Here is an 18363-nt window from a genome sequence, read left to right on the forward strand (position 1 = left end):
ACTGATATCAACATTCCTGGTTGTATGACCAGGACGATGATCTTGCAGTGAAGTTAAAGACTATTAATTTTCATTCTTTCTTGTTGAGGAGTGGTGGTTTGCAAGCTCTCGACGCGCACCTGGTGCGGAGCTCGAAGACGAGCGGAAGATTTTTTTCGCGATCGCGAAAGGCGTGAAATCAAGTGTCAACGTACACCTTTAGACACTTTTTTTTTTCGCTAGATCTCGAGGTATTTCGACTGTTCTGCATCTTTCTGATCATCTCTTGAAGCATTTTCGATAGTACGATAGTCCGCAAGCAGGATCACGACCGTCAAAATGGCGGATCCTAACAATGTGGCGCAATACAAATATTCGTAAGTTCTTTCTATTTTAACCGTGTTGTATGGCTACTAATAATATCAGGGCGATGAGCAACCTGGTGCTCCAGGCTGATCGTCGATTCATAACCCGTCCAGGAGACGATGCGACAGGCGACCCGGAGTCCCTCGCAGGAAGGATAAATATACGAGACATGGGATCGCGGGTTGCCCACGACCAAGCGCCGAAGACCAAGAAAGCAGCAGCTGCCCAAGTCGATATCGAAAGAGGTAGTATTCGTGAAGGCGCCGATGTTTTAGAGCGCGAGCAGCGTAAGCGCAAACGTGGGGACCAAGATCAACTTCGTGGAGCTGGCATTCTATCGGCTGCAGACATGCTTATTGAAGGCTTAAAATATCGCCCCAGGACTCCGGCTACAAGGGCGACGTACGATCTGATTCTTACCATGACCGCAAACCACCTCGGTGATGTTCCGCACGAAGTCGTTCGAAGCGCAGCAGACGCGATTCTCGAGATCCTCAAAGACGAAAATATGAAGGATTTCGATAAGAAGAAAGAGATTGACGACCTTCTTGGTTCTACCATGAATCCGAAACAGTTCAACGAGCTGGTTAACCTCGGCAAGAAAATCACCGATTACGACGCGCAGGACGAAGACGAAAACATGGAAGACGGACTAGATGGCGCAAATGAAGCAGAACTCGACGAAAGGCAAGGTGTCGCTGTTGTTTTCGACGAGTCTGACGAGGATGAAGGGGGGCTGCGTGGAATGGACGAAGTTCGTGACGAGGACGAATCCGATGAAGAGGCTTCAGACATTGAAGATCGACCGGAAGCTGATGAGGTGGCAGCGGTCGATTTGGAGGGAGATGAAGAGATGATCCTGGATGGCGGCGGAGTGGTAGATGCCAAGATATCTGAAGCACAGAAGCATATAATACCAGTCCGGGAAATTGACGCCTATTGGTTACAACGTCAGATCAGCACCATTTTCCCCGACGAGCACGAAGCTACTGCTTCCGCTCGTTCTGCTTTGGAGATCCTAAGTGGTAAAGATGCTGATGGAAACGAACGCCAGCTTCGTGACATTGAGAATGATTTAATGGAACTTTTCGACTACGAGCATCCAGAGCTGGTGGCAAAGTTTGTCAAGAACAAGGATAGAATCGTCTGGGTAACAAAATGGCGAAGGCTGGCAGAAAATGACGATGCTCGTTTGCTGGTTGAAAGTGAGATGGTCGAGGCTGGTCATCGCGATATATTAGACGAGATCCATGGACGGTCAACTTCCGGGGAGGAAGGGCAGCTACCGGGAAAGAAGATCAAAATGGATCTAATGGATATTGATGTTCCAACTGCCGGTGGTGAGGCCAAGGCTGAGGAAGGCAAAGCTCCATTAAGCAGCTTGCTCCCTACGCGCCTAGTCAACCTCGAATCTTTGAAATTCGATCAAGGAAACCATCTTATGACTAACCCAAATGTGAGGCTGCCCCAAGGATCAACCAAGCGGACATTCAAGGGATATGAGGAGATTCATGTGCCTCCTCCAAAACCCAAACGTGACCCCGGCGAAAAGAACATACCTACAACCGAGCTACCTGACTGGGCTCGTGTAGGCTTCGGATCGTCTAAAGAGCTTAACCGGATACAGTCCAAATGCTATCCAACTGCCTTCCACGATGACGGGAACATGCTCGTTTGCGCTCCTACGGGTTCTGGAAAGACTAATGTTGCCATGCTCACCATGCTTCGTGAGATTGGTAAGCACCGAAACCCAAATACTGGCGAAATCATGCTCGACGATTTCAAGATCATCTACATCGCTCCTCTTAAAGCTTTGGTTCAAGAACAGGTTGGGAATTTCGGTAAACGCTTGGAGCCATATGGCATCCGCGTCAGTGAATTGACCGGTGACCGGCAACTCACCAAGCAGCAGATTGCCGACACCCAAATCATAGTCACCACTCCAGAAAAGTGGGATGTCATCACCCGCAAGGCAACCGATTCTAGCTACACTAAGCTCGTGCGCCTTTTGATCATCGACGAGATTCACCTGCTTCACGATGATCGAGGCCCGGTCTTGGAAGCCGTTGTCAGTCGAACTCTTCGTGACAATGAGACAGCTGATGAGCCTGTCAGGATTGTTGGACTTTCTGCAACCCTTCCAAACTACCGTGATGTTGCTAGCTTCTTGCGTGTTGACGCGACTAAAGGCCTCTTCCATTTCGACGGTTCTTATCGCCCTTGCCCATTGCGACAAGAATTTATTGGTGTGACTGATAAGAAGGCCATCAAGCAGCTTAAAACTATGAACGACGTGTGCTACAATAAAGTATTAGAGAATACTGCCAAGGGTCATCAGATGCTTATTTTTGTGCATTCGCGAAAGGAGACTGCCAAAACAGCCAGATATATTCGTGACAAGGCTGTGGAGATGGAGACAATCGGTCAAATTCTGCGGAGTGATGCAGCCAGTAGAGCGATTTTGGCAGAAGAAGCCGAGAATGTAGACGATGCCGCACTCAAGGACATATTGCCTTACGGTTTCGGTATCCACCATGCTGGTCTATCGTTAGCGGACAGAGATTCCGTGGCTAGTTTATTTGCCGATGGCAGTATCCAGGTGCTCGTCTGTACTGCGACTCTCGCCTGGGGTGTTAACTTGCCCGCCCATACCGTTTTGATCAAGGGTACCCAAGTGTACTCACCAGAACATGGTGCCTTTGTGCAGTTGAGTCCCCAGGATACCTTACAGATGCTTGGCAGAGCTGGCCGTCCACAATACGATACGGAAGGTCTTGGAACAATTATTACGACTCAGAACGAGCTCCAGTTCTACCTCTCACTGCTGAACCAGCAATTACCCATTGAAAGTCAGCTAATGGGCAAATTGGCAGATAACCTAAACGCTGAGGTTGTCCTTGGAAATGTTCGTGATCGTACCGAAGGTGTCCAATGGTTGGGTTATACTTATCTATATGTCCGAATGCTTCGGTCACCTGGATTGTACAGTGTTGGCGCTGATTATGCAAATGATGAGGCATTGGAACAGAAGCGAGTCGATTTGATACATTCCGCTGCCACTGTACTTGAAAAGGCTGGCCTTGTCAGATATGACAAGAAAGGCGGTAAAATTCAGTCCACAGAGCTTGGGCGTATCGCCTCTCACTACTACATCAGCCACAGTTCTATGCAGACTTACAACCACCATCTTCAGCCAGGTATCAGCACTGTCGAATTGTTCCGGATTTTCTCTCTCAGCGAGGAATTCAAGTACATCCCTGTACGACAGGATGAGAAGTTGGAACTTGCCAAGCTACTTGGTCGTGTACCTGTTCCTGTTAAAGAAGGTATTGAAGAGCCTCATGCCAAGATTAACGTTCTCCTTCAAGCATATATCTCTCGACTCAAACTTGAAGGTCTTGCTTTGATGGCAGATATGGTCTATGTCACTCAATCGGCCGGCCGAATTCTCCGCGCAATCTTCGAGATCTGTTTGAAGAAGGGCTGGTCTTCCGTCGCAAAGACTGCGTTGAATCTCTGCAAGATGGCAGAGAAACGCATGTGGCCGACAATGACACCCTTACGCCAATTCCCATCATGCCCTCGGGATATCATGCAGAAAGCTGAGAGAATTGACGCTCCCTGGCCAAGTTATTTCGATCTCGATCCTCCACGGATGGGCGAGCTTCTTGGTATGCCCAAAGCAGGTCGTATTGTCTGTGATTTGGTTTCAAAATTCCCTCGACTGGAAGTTCAAGCACAAGTTCAGCCAATGACTAGATCCCTACTTCGTGTCGAGTTGACCATTACTCCAAACTTCGTCTGGGATGATTCTATACACGGCGCCGCAGAGAGCTTTTGGGTTATTGTTGAAGACTGTGACGGCGAAGAAATCCTGTTCCATGATCAATTCATCCTACGTAGGGAGTACGCCCAAGGCGAGGTCACTGATCACATCATGGAATTCACTGTTCCTATCTCCGACCCGATACCCCCTCACTACTTCCTGCAAATCATCTCCGACAGGTGGATGCACTCCGAAACCAAGGTTGCTGTGTCTTTTCAGAAGCTGATTCTCCCCGAGCGCTTCCCTCCTCATACGCCATTGTTGGATATTCAGCGAGTCCCTGTCCAGGCTCTGAAACGCGATGATTTCAAGAGCCTTTATCCGAACTGGCAGACCTTCAACCGTATTCAAAGCCAAGCTTTCAAGAGCTTGTTCGAATCGGATGAAGCTGTTTTCCTTGCAGCTCCTGCGGGAAGTGGGAAGACTGTGTGCGCAGAGTTGGCACTTCTCCGTCATTGGTCGCAGCCAGATAAGGGCCGTGCAGTTTACATTGCTCCTTTCCAGGAGTTGATTGATCTGCGATATAATGACTGGTCCAAGCGTCTAAGCTCGATCGCTGGAGGGAAGACAATCGTGAAACTTACCGGCGAGACTACTGCGGATCTGAAGCTTCTGGAGTCAGCGGACCTAGTTCTCGCAACACCAGTTCAATGGGATGTATTGTCACGACAGTGGCAAAGACGAAAGAACGTTCAAACCGTTGATCTTTTCATTGCTGACGAGTTGCATATGATTGGAGGCTATCTCGGCTACACTTATGAGATCATCGTTAGCCGGATGCAGTTCATCAAGTTGCAGCTTGAAAGTAATCTGCGAATCATCGGCTTGAGTGTACCTCTGTCTAATGCTCGTGATATCGGCGAGTGGACTGGGGCTAGCCGTCACTCGATTTTGAATTTCAGCCCAAGTGCTCGACCTATCCCGCTGGACTTGCATATTCAATCTTACAATATACCTCACTTTCCCTCCCTCATGATGGCCATGGCTAAGCCTGTATATCACGCCATTGCCAATCAGCTATCTCCTGACAAGCCGGCACTTGTCTTCGTTCCGAGCCGGAAGCAGGTCCGAGCTACAGCCGTGGATATATTAGCTGCCTGTGTTGCTGATGATAATGAGGATCGCTTCCTGCACGCTGACGTGGAGCAAATCGCCCCTCTTTTGGAAAGATTACACGAGCGGACGTTGGCCGAGTCTATTTCGCATGGAGTTGGCTATTACCACGAAGCATTGAGTACCAACGATAAGCGAATTGTGTCTCACTTGTTCACCATTGGTGCTATTCAGGTTATGCTGGCATCTCGTGATGTTTGTTGGGAGATTGATTTCACTGCCCATTTGGTCATTGTTATGGGAACGCAGTTCTTCGAAGGAAGAGAGCATCGTTATATCGACTATCCTATCAGCGAAGTACTTCAAATGTTCGGCAAAGCCTCACGCCCTGGTGTGGATAAGATCGGACGGGGTCTGTTGATGGTGAACGAGACTAAAAGGCCATATTACAGGAGATTCTTGGCAGAGGCCCTACCATTAGAGTCTGGACTTTCCTTGACGCTACATGATACCTTTGTTACTGAGATTAGCACACAAACAATCAGCTCAACTCAGGATGCGGTGGATTGGATGACGTATACATACTTTTACCGCCGTCTTCTTGCCAACCCCAGTTTCTATGGTCTCACTGATGTTAGCCATGAGGGACTCAGTACATTCTTGTCTGAACTGGTTGAGAACACGTTGAGAGAGCTATCAGAAGCGAAGATCATTGAGCTCGATGAGGAAGATGACAGCATCTCTCCAATGAATGCGGCTATGATAGCTGCATACTACAATATCTCCTTCATCACTATGCAAACATTCCTCCTGTCATTGTCAGCCCGCACGAAACTAAAGGGTATTCTGGAAATTATCACTTCTGCCACAGAGTTCGAGTCTATCCAAATGCGCCGCCATGAGGATCACATTCTAAGACGTGTCTACGATCGTGTTCCTGTCAAGATGACAGAGCCCGCTTACGACTCTCCTCACTTCAAGGCATTTGTTCTCCTTCAAGCTCACTTCTCTCGAATGCAATTGCCGATTGATCTTGCAAAGGATCAAGAAGTAATTGTTGGTAAGGTTCTCAACCTTCTCAGTGCTTGTGTTGATGTCTTGTCGTCTGAAGGACATTTGAATGCAATGAACGCTATGGAGATGTCACAGATGACTGTTCAAGCCATGTGGGATCGTGATAGCCCGTTGAAACAGATTCCTCACTTCACTCCGGAGGTTATCCAGGTGGCTAATGAATTCAAGTACGTTAAAAGTTCTAACTATTCTACCAACCTTACTAACAGTCTCTGCTTTAGGATTAATGACATCTTCGAGTTCATGGAGGCTATGGACCCCTCGGAAAATAAAGACTACGCTACATTCGTCAAGCGCCTTGGTCTGGATAACAAACAGCTTTCTCAAGCCGCCAACTTCACAAACAACAAGTATCCAAACGTGGAGATGGACTTTGAGGTTGAAGATCCCGATAATATCACGGCAGGCGATCCAGCTTACCTCAAGATCAAGGTGGAACGGGACGTTGAAGAGGATGAGGACCCAGATACCACGGTTCATGCTCCTTACTACCCCGGCAAGAAGATGGAGAACTGGTGGTTGGTCGTTGGTGATGAGAAGACCAAGAGTCTTCTTGCTATTAAACGTGTCACTATTGGTCGACGATTGGAGACGCGTCTTGAATATATTGTGCCAACTGCGGGTGAGCATGAGTTGACATTATATCTTATGAGTGACAGCTATGTGGGTGTTGATCAGGCACCTACATTCAACGTTACTGCGGCTGAAGGTATGGATGAGGATGAGAGTGAAGAGGAGTAAGGCATGCAAAAGAAGATAAGCTAGATATGTGGTTTATGGATTGGCGTTGTTTATGGCATTTTTGATGTATTATCATGTTATTTTTAGGTTGAAGTCAGCATGGAAATGTATACCATTGCCCTTATTGCTCTAGAAGAAGCTGAACATATCGAGGCATCAAGTGGCGGGATATACCCCACTTATTGGGCTATCTCCGCATTCGGTGTTACGCTGAAGGGATGGACCTTGGAAGCTTACATCTGTTCTTTTCTTTCATAATCCCGCAAATACTTCAATTCCTCTCTACAAAATACTCTGATCTGAGTACATCCTTATCACACATCTTTTTACAGCACAGAAGTAGGACATAATGACTATCAGACCTGCCAAATTCACGCCAGAGTAGAGCATCTCCCCGCACCGTCTCGAACTCTGCTAATCAGTCTCTTAGGGTTCTCCTCTCAGCACCGCGAAGATCATCAGCTGTCCCCAACGCCACTGGAAAACTCGCCGTATATACCCAAACGACCTACTCATTTGATACCCACTCCAAGACCAACGAAATCCGCATCATCGACCTCGAATCAGGCGAAACGTCGGTTATCACAAACGATGCTAGTGCCAGTAACCCTCGATGGCTGGATGACGGTGACTTGCTTGTATGGCTAAAAGGGAAAGAAAATGGAAATACAAGTTTCATGATTGGCGACGCGCGAGATCCCGGACGATTCTATACTGCAGGCACAGTACCAGGACCCGTCTCCGATCTCAAAGTCACAAAACTCGACTCGGGAAAGACTGGATTCGTGGTTTCCGGTAAAGCGAACCCGGACGGAAGTTTGTACAACCCCAAGGATGCGAAAAAGCCCCTAAGCAGCGGGAAATATTATACATCGATATGGGTGCGACATTGGGACGAATATATTGAGCCGCAGAGGAATTCGTTGTGGTACGGTGTACTACAGAGTTCTCCCTCGGCAGCGTCGGACAAAGAGAAGAGATATGCTACATCCGGGATGACGAATTTACTCGCTGTATCCGGTCTGACGGACGTTGAAGCACCTATTCCACCGTTTGGAGGGACGGATGATTTTGATATTAGTCCGAATGCTGTTGTGTTTGTTGCGAAGGATCCGGCTGTGAATAAGGCTACTCATACGGCCTGTGTTTGTTATTATTGTCCTATGCCGTCATGGACAGATCTTAGCACGCGAGAGGCTAAGATTTATCAAGTCAAAGGTCTTGAGGGGGCTATGAGCTCGCCTGTGTTGTCGAATGATGGCAGTGCTATTGTCTTCTTGGCACAAGAGAAAGATGGACATGAAGCAGACAAGAACCGTATCATCTTCGTGCCTAATCCTTGGAGCGGCCAATTACTTGAAGTATTCAAGTCGAAAGACGGGAAGGGGGCATGGCCCTTGAGCCCTGGATCGGTGTCGTGGTCAAAGGATAACAAGTCCTTGCTAATTACGGTTGAAGAAAAAGGCCGAGGGGTATTATATCAACTGCCGATTGAAAATATTCTGGAAGTGACGCCAGACAAGCTGAAAAAATTGACTAGTACGGGCTTCGTTACTGGCGTTGCGCCATTATCAGCGGATACAGAGCTCTTTCTTGTCTCAAGCAGTAACTTGATAGAGAGCAGTGTATACACTATCGTCGACCCCAATGTCATCGATAAACCAAAGCTCCTATCATCTATCAGCCGTGGTGGAGCAGCAGTCGGTTTATCGCGATCCCAAGTCGACGAGATATGGTACAAAGGTGAAAACGATCAACCCATCCACGCTTTCGTCGTGAAACCATCAAACTTCAACCCGGACGAGAAATATCCTTTGGCATATTTGGTACACGGCGGGCCGGAGTCAGCCTGGAATGATTCTTGGAGCACTCGCTGGAACCCAGCGGTATTTGCCGAGCAAGGCTATGTGGTTGTTACGCCTAATCCCACTGGCAGTACTGGATATGGACAGGACTTCACTGATGCTATTATCGGTAACTGGGGCGGTTTACCCTACCTGGACTTGGAAAGAGGATTCGACTATATCAGCAAAAACCTGAAATACGTCGACACCGATCGAGCAGTAGCGCTAGGCGCTTCGTACGGAGGGTACATGATGAACTGGATCCAGGGACAGCCACTCGGTCGAAAATTCAGAGCTCTCGTCACGCACGACGGCGTATTCAGCATGGTATCCCAACTCGCCAGTGAGGAACAATACTTCCCTCTAGCCGATCTCAAGGGACCATTGTGGAAAGTCCCTGAAGAATGGCACAAATGGGATCCGTCTCGATTTACTGCCAACTGGGCAACACCACACCTGATCATCCACAACGAACTTGATTACAGACTAACAATCGCAGAGGGATTAGCTGCGTTCAATGTTTTGCAAATGAAAGGGATTGAGAGCGCGTTTTTGACGTTCCCAGACGAAAATCATTGGGTTTTGCAGCCGGAGAATTCGCTGGTATGGCATTATGCTGTGATTAATTGGATAAATAAGCATGTGGGATTACCAGAGCTGTCGACAGCTCATCATGAAGGTATCTTTGGCACGGATAAGTTTTCCAGAAAAGTCACAAATCTTCCATTGAGATGATTGATGGTGCCTTTGTTGACAAAAGCAGTAAGTACACATATGAAGGGCATTTACGAAAGAGTATAATCTTGCATGTTTGGCTTTGTTGGTCTTTCGGGGAGATTTACTGGCTTTGTCATTTACTCACACTCTACCTTAGTCAATACACAAAATAAAAAAAAATGTGTCATGTTGTTACATTATCTTGATTTGATCGAAGTCTAGTCATTCTCCTGATTCATCGATCAAGATCAGATGGATGTGTGACTCTTTATCTACATACAGCTCAAAACAATGAATAACATCAGGGAACAATGGAAGCTATTAGCTTTCTCATAGTTCTTCAGTATCATCCCATCTAAGAACAAGCATGGGAATAGTGAGTCACGGCAGCATGAGTATAAAGGTATGAGCTGCCGTTTTTGAGTGCCCATTTCGGCCTCTTCTTTCTCTATAGGTCTTACTACTGAAAGCTTCCCTTAATCATAATGCATACGCAGCCAAAACGATATACTAAGAAGTGACCACTACAAAGTCCTATATAAGGTATATAAACCTCCTCATCATTCCCAATATTAGCTGGTAGGTCAGGAGGATCTCGGAACCATCAAGATAGACACCGGTAATGACGGAGCTGAGCATAAGATCTCTCGCAGCAAATGCCTCTTTACAATCATGGAAGAACATTCCGACTCCAAATTAGAACCAGCCCCGGACAAACCCAAAGACGACATAGCCACATCCACCAACACTGTCGGCGATGACAATTCGCAGCTGCTAGGGAAGATCGAGACTTTCATCGCCTCCATCCTCGCAACATACAACAAACACAACAACATCCTACTACCCAGCCATAACCACACACACCATCCAGACCTAATCCCAACACTAACCCACCTCTCCCACCGCCTCTTCAAACTCGTGTCCTTAACGACAGGCTTACCACACCCATACTGCCCAGACACAGTTCTGCGCTACCACCTCCTCACATCCTCTCAACTAGACGATCTGGCCAGACATTACCATCAAATCTGGCCCCCGACACCAGAGACATATCGATACCCGAAATCTATTGAGCCGTGGATCGGGACGGCGGAACAGGATACGACTGATGTTGAGACCAAGCGGGAGCGGATTGGAAGTTTTATAGGGTTGAGAAGAACCCATCAGCGGGGTAGGGATAAGTCGGGGACTGGGGGTGAGGAGGGTAGTAGTACGTTATTAGGGAAGGATGTTGAGGATGAGGTTACGAGTCAGATGCAGAAGGAGTGGGAGGAAGCGCTTGAGAGGGCGCGGAGGGAAGGGTATACTGGTATTGTTCAATGTTCGAAGGCTGATTAGTGTTATACCGTCCAGGCAGGCCTTGAAGCAATTTCTTGAGATATTGTGTATACCTATGTAATCCCCGTACCTAGGTTATGCGTCATAGACGTTTAGACTCGAGTCCGAAAATATTGACCCTGGTCCCAGCTCCGGAGTCAGAGACGTCGTATATGAGTCACTTAAACCCTAACTCAACTCAACTCAATTGCTAGCTAGCATCTGGATCGGAAATCTATTGGGGAAGGGGCCGAAAAGCGGACTTGAGCATTTTTTGGAGGTTTGATGTTCATAACCTCGGTCAAGTATCAAGCTATCGGCTGGACAAATATTATTAGAAAATGAATTAAGTACACTCAATATCATAGGTGATTGTTGTTGATGTTGATGAGAGCGGCCAGTGTCGGCTTGTATCGGGTTGCCGGTAATGCGATCATCGTGGGCGCCTAGTATTTTTCATACGTAGCTTAAATTGTTTGTCCGACTGCGGAGTGGTCAGCCAAGTACAGTCAAGCTCTTGAATGTATCTGAGTCCTGAGATGTCAAGTATCACTTAACATCTGTTTCGTCAAGGTCACTTAGATTACTATGTAGTACTGTATTATCACCCTTTCGCAAGGCAGATATTGATTTGTTAATTGTGTATTATATGCTAACTACATCCAGCCTAGCGGTGTAGATTATCTTGACAAATCCAATTTAATACCAAAATTACTCGCTGACAATACATATTACGCTATAAAATACAGTGGGGACCTAGTAAATAATGTTTTGGAGCTGTACGGAGAAGCGGACTGAATCTCCGCCAATTTTTTCTTTTTTTTACATTTTGATTTCGTGATTGAATTTCCAATGTGGAATTTAGACGTCACCGAGTTTGATTATCATACGCATATATACTTCGAGTGTCGCCGCCTTTTTTCCTTTTCGTCTTTGTCAATGCTTGTGTAAATGGTCACAAATTGATATTGCGCCATGAGTGGTAATCCTCACAAACCCCGCGCGGGTCAACAACAACGACACCCTGCATCTTCAACACCTGAAAGTGTTGCTTCATCCGAGATTACGTTGACACGATGGCAGAAAATCGAGAGCATCATCTGGGATGGCGGTTATCGTACGCCGCAGGAACGTGCGCTTGTGCGACGGTTGGATATATTTATCATGTTTGTGCTACCTTTCTATTAGAGGAGCTATAGATATGGTGGACTAACGTATACTGATGATAGGAGCTGGGCAACGATTGGGTACTTTGTGCGACTGCTGGATTGGGCTAATGTTAGTAAGTATAACTGCTCTTGGTGGTGTGATTAGAAATCATATGCTGATCATAAATGATAGCGAACGCATATGTATCCGGCATGAAGGAAGACTTACACTTCACTGGAGCGGATTATAATCTTCTTTCGACGTTTTTCATTATTGGTTATGTCATTGGTCAAGTACCCTCGCAAATGGTGTTGACACGGGGTAAGTATACCTTTCTCTGTCAGAGGTGGAGTTGTACTGACGTTATAAGTCCGTCCATCATACTGGCTTCCAACCTGTGAACTACTCTGGTCAATCGTCACGTTCTGCTTCGCAGCCGTGCAAAATGTGCGGGATGTATTCGCTCTTCGAATCATCATGGGATTCCTCGAAGCTCCATTTGCAGTTGGCGTTTTGACCATAATGGGAAGCTGGTATACACCGCGCGGTATGTCGTCCCTTAACTTCCCCACGACTATTATTTTTTTTTCGCTAAGGCATAGAAGAACTCTCCAAAAGAATCGCTATCTTCTACTCCGCCTGCTACGCCGCAAGCATGTTTAGCGGTTATCTCCAAGCCGGCATCTACAACGGCATGGACAACCATCTCGGCCTCGCTGGATGGCGCTGGCTCTTCATCTTCTGCGGCGTAATCTCTTTACCATTCAGTATATACGGCTACATCGCCATCCCAGACAATCCCTACAACAGCAAAGCATTCTGGATGTCCGCTCACCAACTCGAATTCGCGCGCAAACGCATGGAGGCATGTGATCGTCGACCTCCCGTATTACTAACATGGGCCAAAATGAGACGTATCGTGACTCACTGGCCTCTCTACGCATTCACAGCGATCATGATATGCCAATGTCTCGTCACGCAACCACTAAACTATTTCGCCGTCTGGCTGAAAAGTCTCCATCGGTTTTCGGTGTATCAGGTTAACGTTATCCCGACTGCAGGTCAGGCTGTCGGCCTTATTACAACCTTGACATATAGCTGGCTCGCTGATGCATGGGGCGGGGAGGAAAGATGGAAAGCTTTACTCATCCCGGCTGTTGTGAATCTTGTGGGGTTGATTATTGTATCGATTGGACCGGGTTTTGGTGCGACGTTGTTTGGGTATTTGCTTAATGGTGCTAGTTGGGGATTTTGGCCTATTTGTTTCGTACGTTTATATCCCCTTGCCCTACTTTTCACTTTGAAGTTTGAGGATACTGACTTATCAGGCATGGACAAACGAAGTCTGTGCCTCTGATCCCGAGGAACGCGCAATTGTTATTGGAGTTGCGCAAACAATGGGCCAAGCGTTCGTTGCGTGGGTTCCTAGTCAGTTTTCCCACCTTTCAACTATCCTCCTCATCCTTATACTAATGATCGATACAGTCCTGATCCTAAACACGTCCAAATACGCACCCAAATTCACAATGGGATGGAGTATTCTCACGGGTATCAGCGTATGTCAGTTGGCGATGGTATTCGTGATTCGCTGGCTTGTCATGAGAGATAAGCGACGAACACAGCAGGGAGATGTTGGAGGGTTTAGCGATGATCATCGTGGCACTGACGTTGAAGGTGGAGTTACTGATAATGTCGGTAGAGGAAGTAATGAGCAGGGTAGTAGTGCTGATAATCATGCGGTGCCCAGCATTCGAGAGGAGACGAAGGTGTAACCAATTTTCTATATGGCTTTGTTGCATCGGACGACAAGAGGTTAACGACAAACGAAATGGGAAGATGATAGACATGACCTTACTGTCTCGGCATAATAGTTGAGACAACATAATACAACTTACTTGTACTTGAGGAACAGCATTTTTTTTCATTAATAATGTTCATTGGGAGGCTACTTGTTGTCGAATTACTCGCTCACGAGAACTCCGTAATCGACACTAGAACTAATGATAGAAACACAGAACACAGTAAGAATACACAATCTTGAAAGAGTGGATCAAGTCATTTATCCCTGCCACAGTTAGCATAAAGTATCTCCAAGCGCAACATGTCAGAACACTCACTTAGTCGCATTCCAAACAGCTCCATCAGCTGCCAGAAGAACTTCCTCCGTCTCACTAAATTCGTCACCGTATCTGGCCATCCGCAGGATTGTCGCTTCGGCAAGTTCATGCTTTTCGCCATGGCCGAACAGTCGATACGGCGCAGATGTGATCATACCGATGTAGTAGTAATTGACAATGGAAAGACCATCTAGAGGATGTCTGCTCAGAATGTATCTCCGGACAAGCTTTGGCAAGTTGGGCTTCACTTCAAGATCGTCGGCCAAAGTCTCCATATATCTGAGCGCAGGTACAGCTATCGTATGACGACGGGAATTGACAAACTGCATACGGTTTAGATAATTCCAATACCGCTTTATCACGAGGTAACGTAGACTTACCATCTTCTGCTGCTGTCTCTCTGCCTTTCTGATCTCCCTCTGCATCTTCTCCCTTGAAGGTAGATGAAGCCTTCCGATCAGTGAAGCCACGGCCCATCGAGCTTGAAGCTCAACGGTCGGATGGATAGGCCCTGTAAACTCAACCAATCCCAAGAAGAACAGGGTGTCCTCCGACGGAGGGCTGACGAGTCGATACAAATGAATAGAGTTTGGCTTTTCCCCGCGATATGTGTCCTCGGAAATGATTGGCATGGTGACATTATACCCTGTACAGAAAATAACTTCATCGACTTCAAGGCTTTCTCCATTGCTGAGCACAATTTTACTCTCGGTAAATCTCTCAACCGAGGCTCGATGGGGAGTTATACGGCGAGAACGAATGTGATCAAGGAATGTGTTAGACACAACTGGATTCGCCTCGAGAAGGCGGTGGTTTGGTTTCAGAGCCGGATGCATTTCACCCGTCACAAGGCGGTGGGTCAGTTCGTATGCCATGTTGAGGACACAACGAGGTAAGACATATTCTGCCAGACGGCTTTGGAGCGATTCGACAAGTCTGCCATTGACGTATCTGGGCAAGACCCAGCCTCCCCGTTGAGTAATGAGATGACATGACTCGGCGTGCACGGAGACTTCACTTGCGATATCGACAGCCGAAGAGCCAAAGCCCACGATAGCGACTCGTCGTCCAGCATAGACACTGGGTTGGCGGTAGACATGACTGTGGATAACACGACCCTCAAAGAGTTCCACACCAGTGACTTCCGGCATGTATGGCACACTCTCCTTGCCGGTACAGACAAACAATGCACCAAACTCGTCTTCAGATGTTCCTGTTTTGACTCTCCACTTGCAACCCGGAATCTTTTCACATGACAACACTTCTGTGTTCAGGAGTATGTGTCTCTCCAAGCCAAAGTGGGCAACATACTCGTGAAGGTATCTCAAGTAGTCTTGATGTGTGGGATAGTCTGGGTACTCCGCAGGGTCCATGGGAAAGTCGCTGAACTGAGAGCGTAGAGCACATGTGTTTGACACCACGCTATCGTAGACGGACGAGAAGGTCTCGCCAGTCAATGGATCAGGTTCCTCGTAATGCCACTGGCCGCCAATATACGGGCGAGCTTCGTAGACGGTGGGCAACAGGCCTTCTTCGAGGCACTCTTTGGCAGTGACGAGACCGGAAACACCTGGTATGTCAGCAGGGTTCGTACGATCCAGACAGAGAAAACTTACCCGCGCCAATGATGGCAACCTTCGCTCCTGGATAGTACTTAAAAACCATGGTGATAGTTGATGTGGAGATATGAAGTGTATGAGAATACCAGATGAATGATGCAAGACTAAGCGCGGACGAGTTTGTGGTGACGGCTGATGATGATAATTGACAAAGTGACTGATGAATGAAATGGAATAAGAAGATGAAGAGGATGAAGAAGAGAAGAAGGGAAGGGAATAGAGAGGGGGTTTAAGCAGATGAAGAATTACAGGCAGGTGCTGGGAGGCACTTTCCCTTTTAGGTTGACTGTGTGGACGGACTGCCTCCTTCCTCATCAAACATTCCCAAATATGGCAGGAGCTATCCAGTCATCCATCCCACACACCCAGGCACCCAGGCACTCAGGCACTCAGGCACTCAGGCCGCAGCTTACTCGATTTATTAAGCAATGCCGAATATCATCACCCCATCACTCCTGCGGTTTGCCGAAACATGCATCTACCAGTTTCTGTCTGACCTTACTGATATACTCTTCCTCAGACAACTTTCCAATATCAACTCCCGTGACCTGCCCAATCTTGACTCTTTGTTTGCCCACAATGATAACGTCTGATTTAGGAAAGCCCAGCACCTGCGATACCCATTCCTTCCGTCAGTGTCCCGCTTTATCGGTATTGGAAGACGTCTCATAGCCCCTAGAAATGGCAACGTACCTCAGACAAAACCCTGGCAACAGCAGTATTGGCCTCGCCTTTCCTCGGTTCCGAGCCAACGTGGACATACACCTGCTCGTTGTGTATTTGTTTGATGCCTTGAAAGCCACGGGATCCGGGAGTGACATGGCAGCGTATTAGGAGGGTATACAGTGTCTTGGAATGTTTGTGAACGACTGACTTCAGCCGCAATAGCTTCGGTACTTCGTTCATAATGCGATGATCACAAGACGCGAAATATGGATGTTGTGATGGTTTGATTGGGCGGTTGAATTGCGTTGACGTTCAAAATCATTCCATAGTGGAGTGTCAGATTCGGGTTAGCGGCTATCTGTCCACATGGGTTTAACCTGATCTTCCTTTTTCGTAACATGCATAGGCAAATCGCTGTCTTAATGGGACAACGCTATGCTTGAATTTTTGGCTGTATGTATCTGCTGGTTACAATATGAAATAAATGATTCTGTCCTTGATATGTTGGTAACTCATAAACAGCCTCTAGGGCTGGGAAAACTAAGCGTTCGACGAAATTATGTACAAGAATGTATCAACGAAAAAAACTAGATTGCATATAAGAGAAAGAAAAGCTAGCAAGGAGAACCAGTCGACAGAATGCTATGTACTTCCTGAGCATAAGTGCAGTCATTATTGACATTCGAATCCGAATATCCAGCAGACCACAACATAACCCCTCCAAATGTTGAATTACCTTTCGTCTCAGAGACCAAAGCCGCCATCTCATTTGGCGTAATGTAGTACATAGCACCAGCGCTATTACCATTAGACGCTAAGGTAGAGGCAGGTGCTCCAATATAAAGCTTCGCATTCGCCGAAGGAGTTGTAGCAATGAAATCTGCCCACTCATTGTAGTTAAAAGGGGCATTCCCACCAAAGCCGAGAGAGCAGGATTCATAAGGGATGTTGTCGAGCCCATTGTTATTATTGTAGAATTGAACCCAGAGTTTATCAAATGTCGAATTCTGAATGATGACACTCATGTTGGGCTCTGGAAGAGGACACTGAGGAGCACCGGTGATGTAATATGTGTGAGCAGGGTCAGAAGCAAAATTAGATCGAAGTGTCGAAATCATGTATTGATAGTATTGACTTGAGCCGCCATTAACCTCAATATCAAAGTCCCATCCATTCACAAACACGTCGCCGAACGGCCTGGGCACGGTGGTGTTGCCTGAGTTTCCGTATGATTCCCATAAATACTGGCCGATTGATTCAGCTTCAGCCTGTGATTGCAAGGAGTAAGAGCTAGTAGCACCCCCGAGTGACAATATGACATTGACACCGGCGGCCTGACATGTAGCAATAGCAGAAGCTACATCATTGCAAAGCTGGGGTTGGCCTGTCGTGGAGATGTAGCATTCCTCTCCAATAACACCGGAAGGAATATCTATGCCGTTGCCGAACTCATACAGAAAGGCAAGAACGATAACGTCAATACCAGCGGTTGAACTGCAGTAGTGGGCAAGGTCTGCATTTTCGTTGGAGTTTTGGCCCCAGTAGACGACTGTTTCGGGTTTGGAGGTTTGTCGTGTTGATAGAGGGGAGGCTGCTGCGATGGCCAGGAGACTGGCACCGCTTAGAATGGTGGAGTAGTGCATGTTGATCTTGAAGTTATGTACAGACGTGGATACCGAAAGAACGTTTTTGTAGATCCCAGTTACGACGACGAAGATCTCTCAGACGGAAACTGGTGTGAGAATTAGGGCTCAAGGAAGATCTTATACCTACTGGGTAGATGTATACCCATCCACGAAGATGGACATGCTACCGTACCTGACACTGACATATGTATGCAGCTCAAAGTTACACTCCATACATGAACTTCTGGTCAACTCTAATCTTAAAAAGCA

At 47.1% G+C, this 18363-nt stretch overlaps 5 protein-coding genes across 5 annotated transcripts, besides 1 other annotated feature; 2 read left to right on the forward strand and 3 right to left on the reverse strand.

Annotated features, from left to right (window-relative positions):
* Nucleotides 1–318: 318 nt before the first annotated feature.
* TSTA_012740 (pre-mRNA splicing helicase, putative) lies at nucleotides 319–10938 on the forward strand (the record flags this gene model as incomplete). The annotated part of the gene is made up of 6 exons (XM_002483356.1): nucleotides 319–356; nucleotides 406–6465; nucleotides 6520–7035; nucleotides 7470–9486; nucleotides 9591–9645; nucleotides 10184–10938. 6 exons carry the CDS (start codon nucleotides 319–321, stop codon nucleotides 10936–10938), a joined length of 9441 nt encoding a protein of 3146 aa, XP_002483401.1.
* An 803-nt stretch (nucleotides 10939–11741) lies between these two features.
* TSTA_012750 (allantoate permease, putative) lies at nucleotides 11742–13994 on the forward strand. The gene is made up of 7 exons (XM_002483357.1): nucleotides 11742–12083; nucleotides 12147–12199; nucleotides 12259–12387; nucleotides 12437–12613; nucleotides 12672–13333; nucleotides 13395–13494; nucleotides 13552–13994. Exons 1-7 carry the CDS (start codon nucleotides 11893–11895, stop codon nucleotides 13836–13838), a joined length of 1599 nt encoding a protein of 532 aa, XP_002483402.1. The 5' UTR covers nucleotides 11742–11892; the 3' UTR covers nucleotides 13839–13994.
* A 69-nt stretch (nucleotides 13995–14063) lies between these two features.
* TSTA_012760 (dimethylaniline monooxygenase, putative) lies at nucleotides 14064–15995 on the reverse strand. Its single transcript, XM_002483358.1, has 4 exons — nucleotides 15800–15995; nucleotides 14564–15753; nucleotides 14184–14506; nucleotides 14064–14131 (listed from the first exon to the last, which is right to left on the reverse strand). The coding sequence occupies exons 1-4, from the start codon at nucleotides 15846–15848 to the stop codon at nucleotides 14122–14124; spliced, it is 1572 nt and encodes a 523-aa protein (XP_002483403.1). The 5' UTR covers nucleotides 15849–15995; the 3' UTR covers nucleotides 14064–14121.
* Nucleotides 15975–16047: a sequence feature (GA-rich).
* A 204-nt stretch (nucleotides 16048–16251) lies between these two features.
* On the reverse strand, nucleotides 16252–16708 carry TSTA_012770 (DUF167 domain protein; the record flags this gene model as incomplete). The annotated part of the gene is made up of 2 exons (XM_002483359.1): nucleotides 16252–16413; nucleotides 16496–16708. 2 exons carry the CDS (start codon nucleotides 16706–16708, stop codon nucleotides 16252–16254), a joined length of 375 nt encoding a protein of 124 aa, XP_002483404.1.
* Nucleotides 16709–16999: 291 nt separating this feature from the next.
* TSTA_012780 (chitinase 3 precursor, putative) lies at nucleotides 17000–18276 on the reverse strand (the record flags this gene model as incomplete). Its single annotated transcript, XM_002483360.1, has 2 exons — nucleotides 17000–18088; nucleotides 18242–18276. The coding sequence occupies 2 exons, from the start codon at nucleotides 18274–18276 to the stop codon at nucleotides 17083–17085; spliced, it is 1041 nt and encodes a 346-aa protein (XP_002483405.1). The 3' UTR covers nucleotides 17000–17082.
* Between the last annotated feature and the right edge of the window lie 87 nt (nucleotides 18277–18363).

The sequence above is a fragment of the Talaromyces stipitatus genome, genomic scaffold (assembly GCF_000003125.1).
Source record: "Talaromyces stipitatus ATCC 10500 scf_1105507295549 genomic scaffold, whole genome shotgun sequence".
Lineage (NCBI taxonomy): Eukaryota > Fungi > Ascomycota > Eurotiomycetes > Eurotiales > Trichocomaceae > Talaromyces > Talaromyces stipitatus.

What these genes read in the sequence shown, in the direction of transcription:
- TSTA_012750 (XM_002483357.1), top strand. Translation starts at nt 11,893, where the DNA reads ATGAGTGGTAATCCTCACAAACCCCGCGCGGGTCAACAACAACGACAC. An exon ending in CGGTTGGATATATTTATCAT is followed by an intron (nt 12,084 to 12,146) that starts GTTTGTGCTACC and finishes TACTGATGATAG; the next exon opens with GAGCTGGGCAACGATTGGGT. An exon ending in GATTTTGGCCTATTTGTTTC is followed by an intron (nt 13,334 to 13,394) that starts GTACGTTTATAT and finishes CTGACTTATCAG; the next exon opens with GCATGGACAAACGAAGTCTG.
- TSTA_012760 (XM_002483358.1), bottom strand. Translation starts at nt 15,848, where the DNA reads ATGGTTTTTAAGTACTATCCAGGAGCGAAGGTTGCCATCATTGGCGCG. An exon ending in GGTTGCCATCATTGGCGCGG is followed by an intron (nt 15,754 to 15,799) that starts GTAAGTTTTCTC and finishes CTGACATACCAG; the next exon opens with GTGTTTCCGGTCTCGTCACT. An exon ending in AGAGACAGCAGCAGAAGATG is followed by an intron (nt 14,507 to 14,563) that starts GTAAGTCTACGT and finishes AACCGTATGCAG; the next exon opens with TTTGTCAATTCCCGTCGTCA.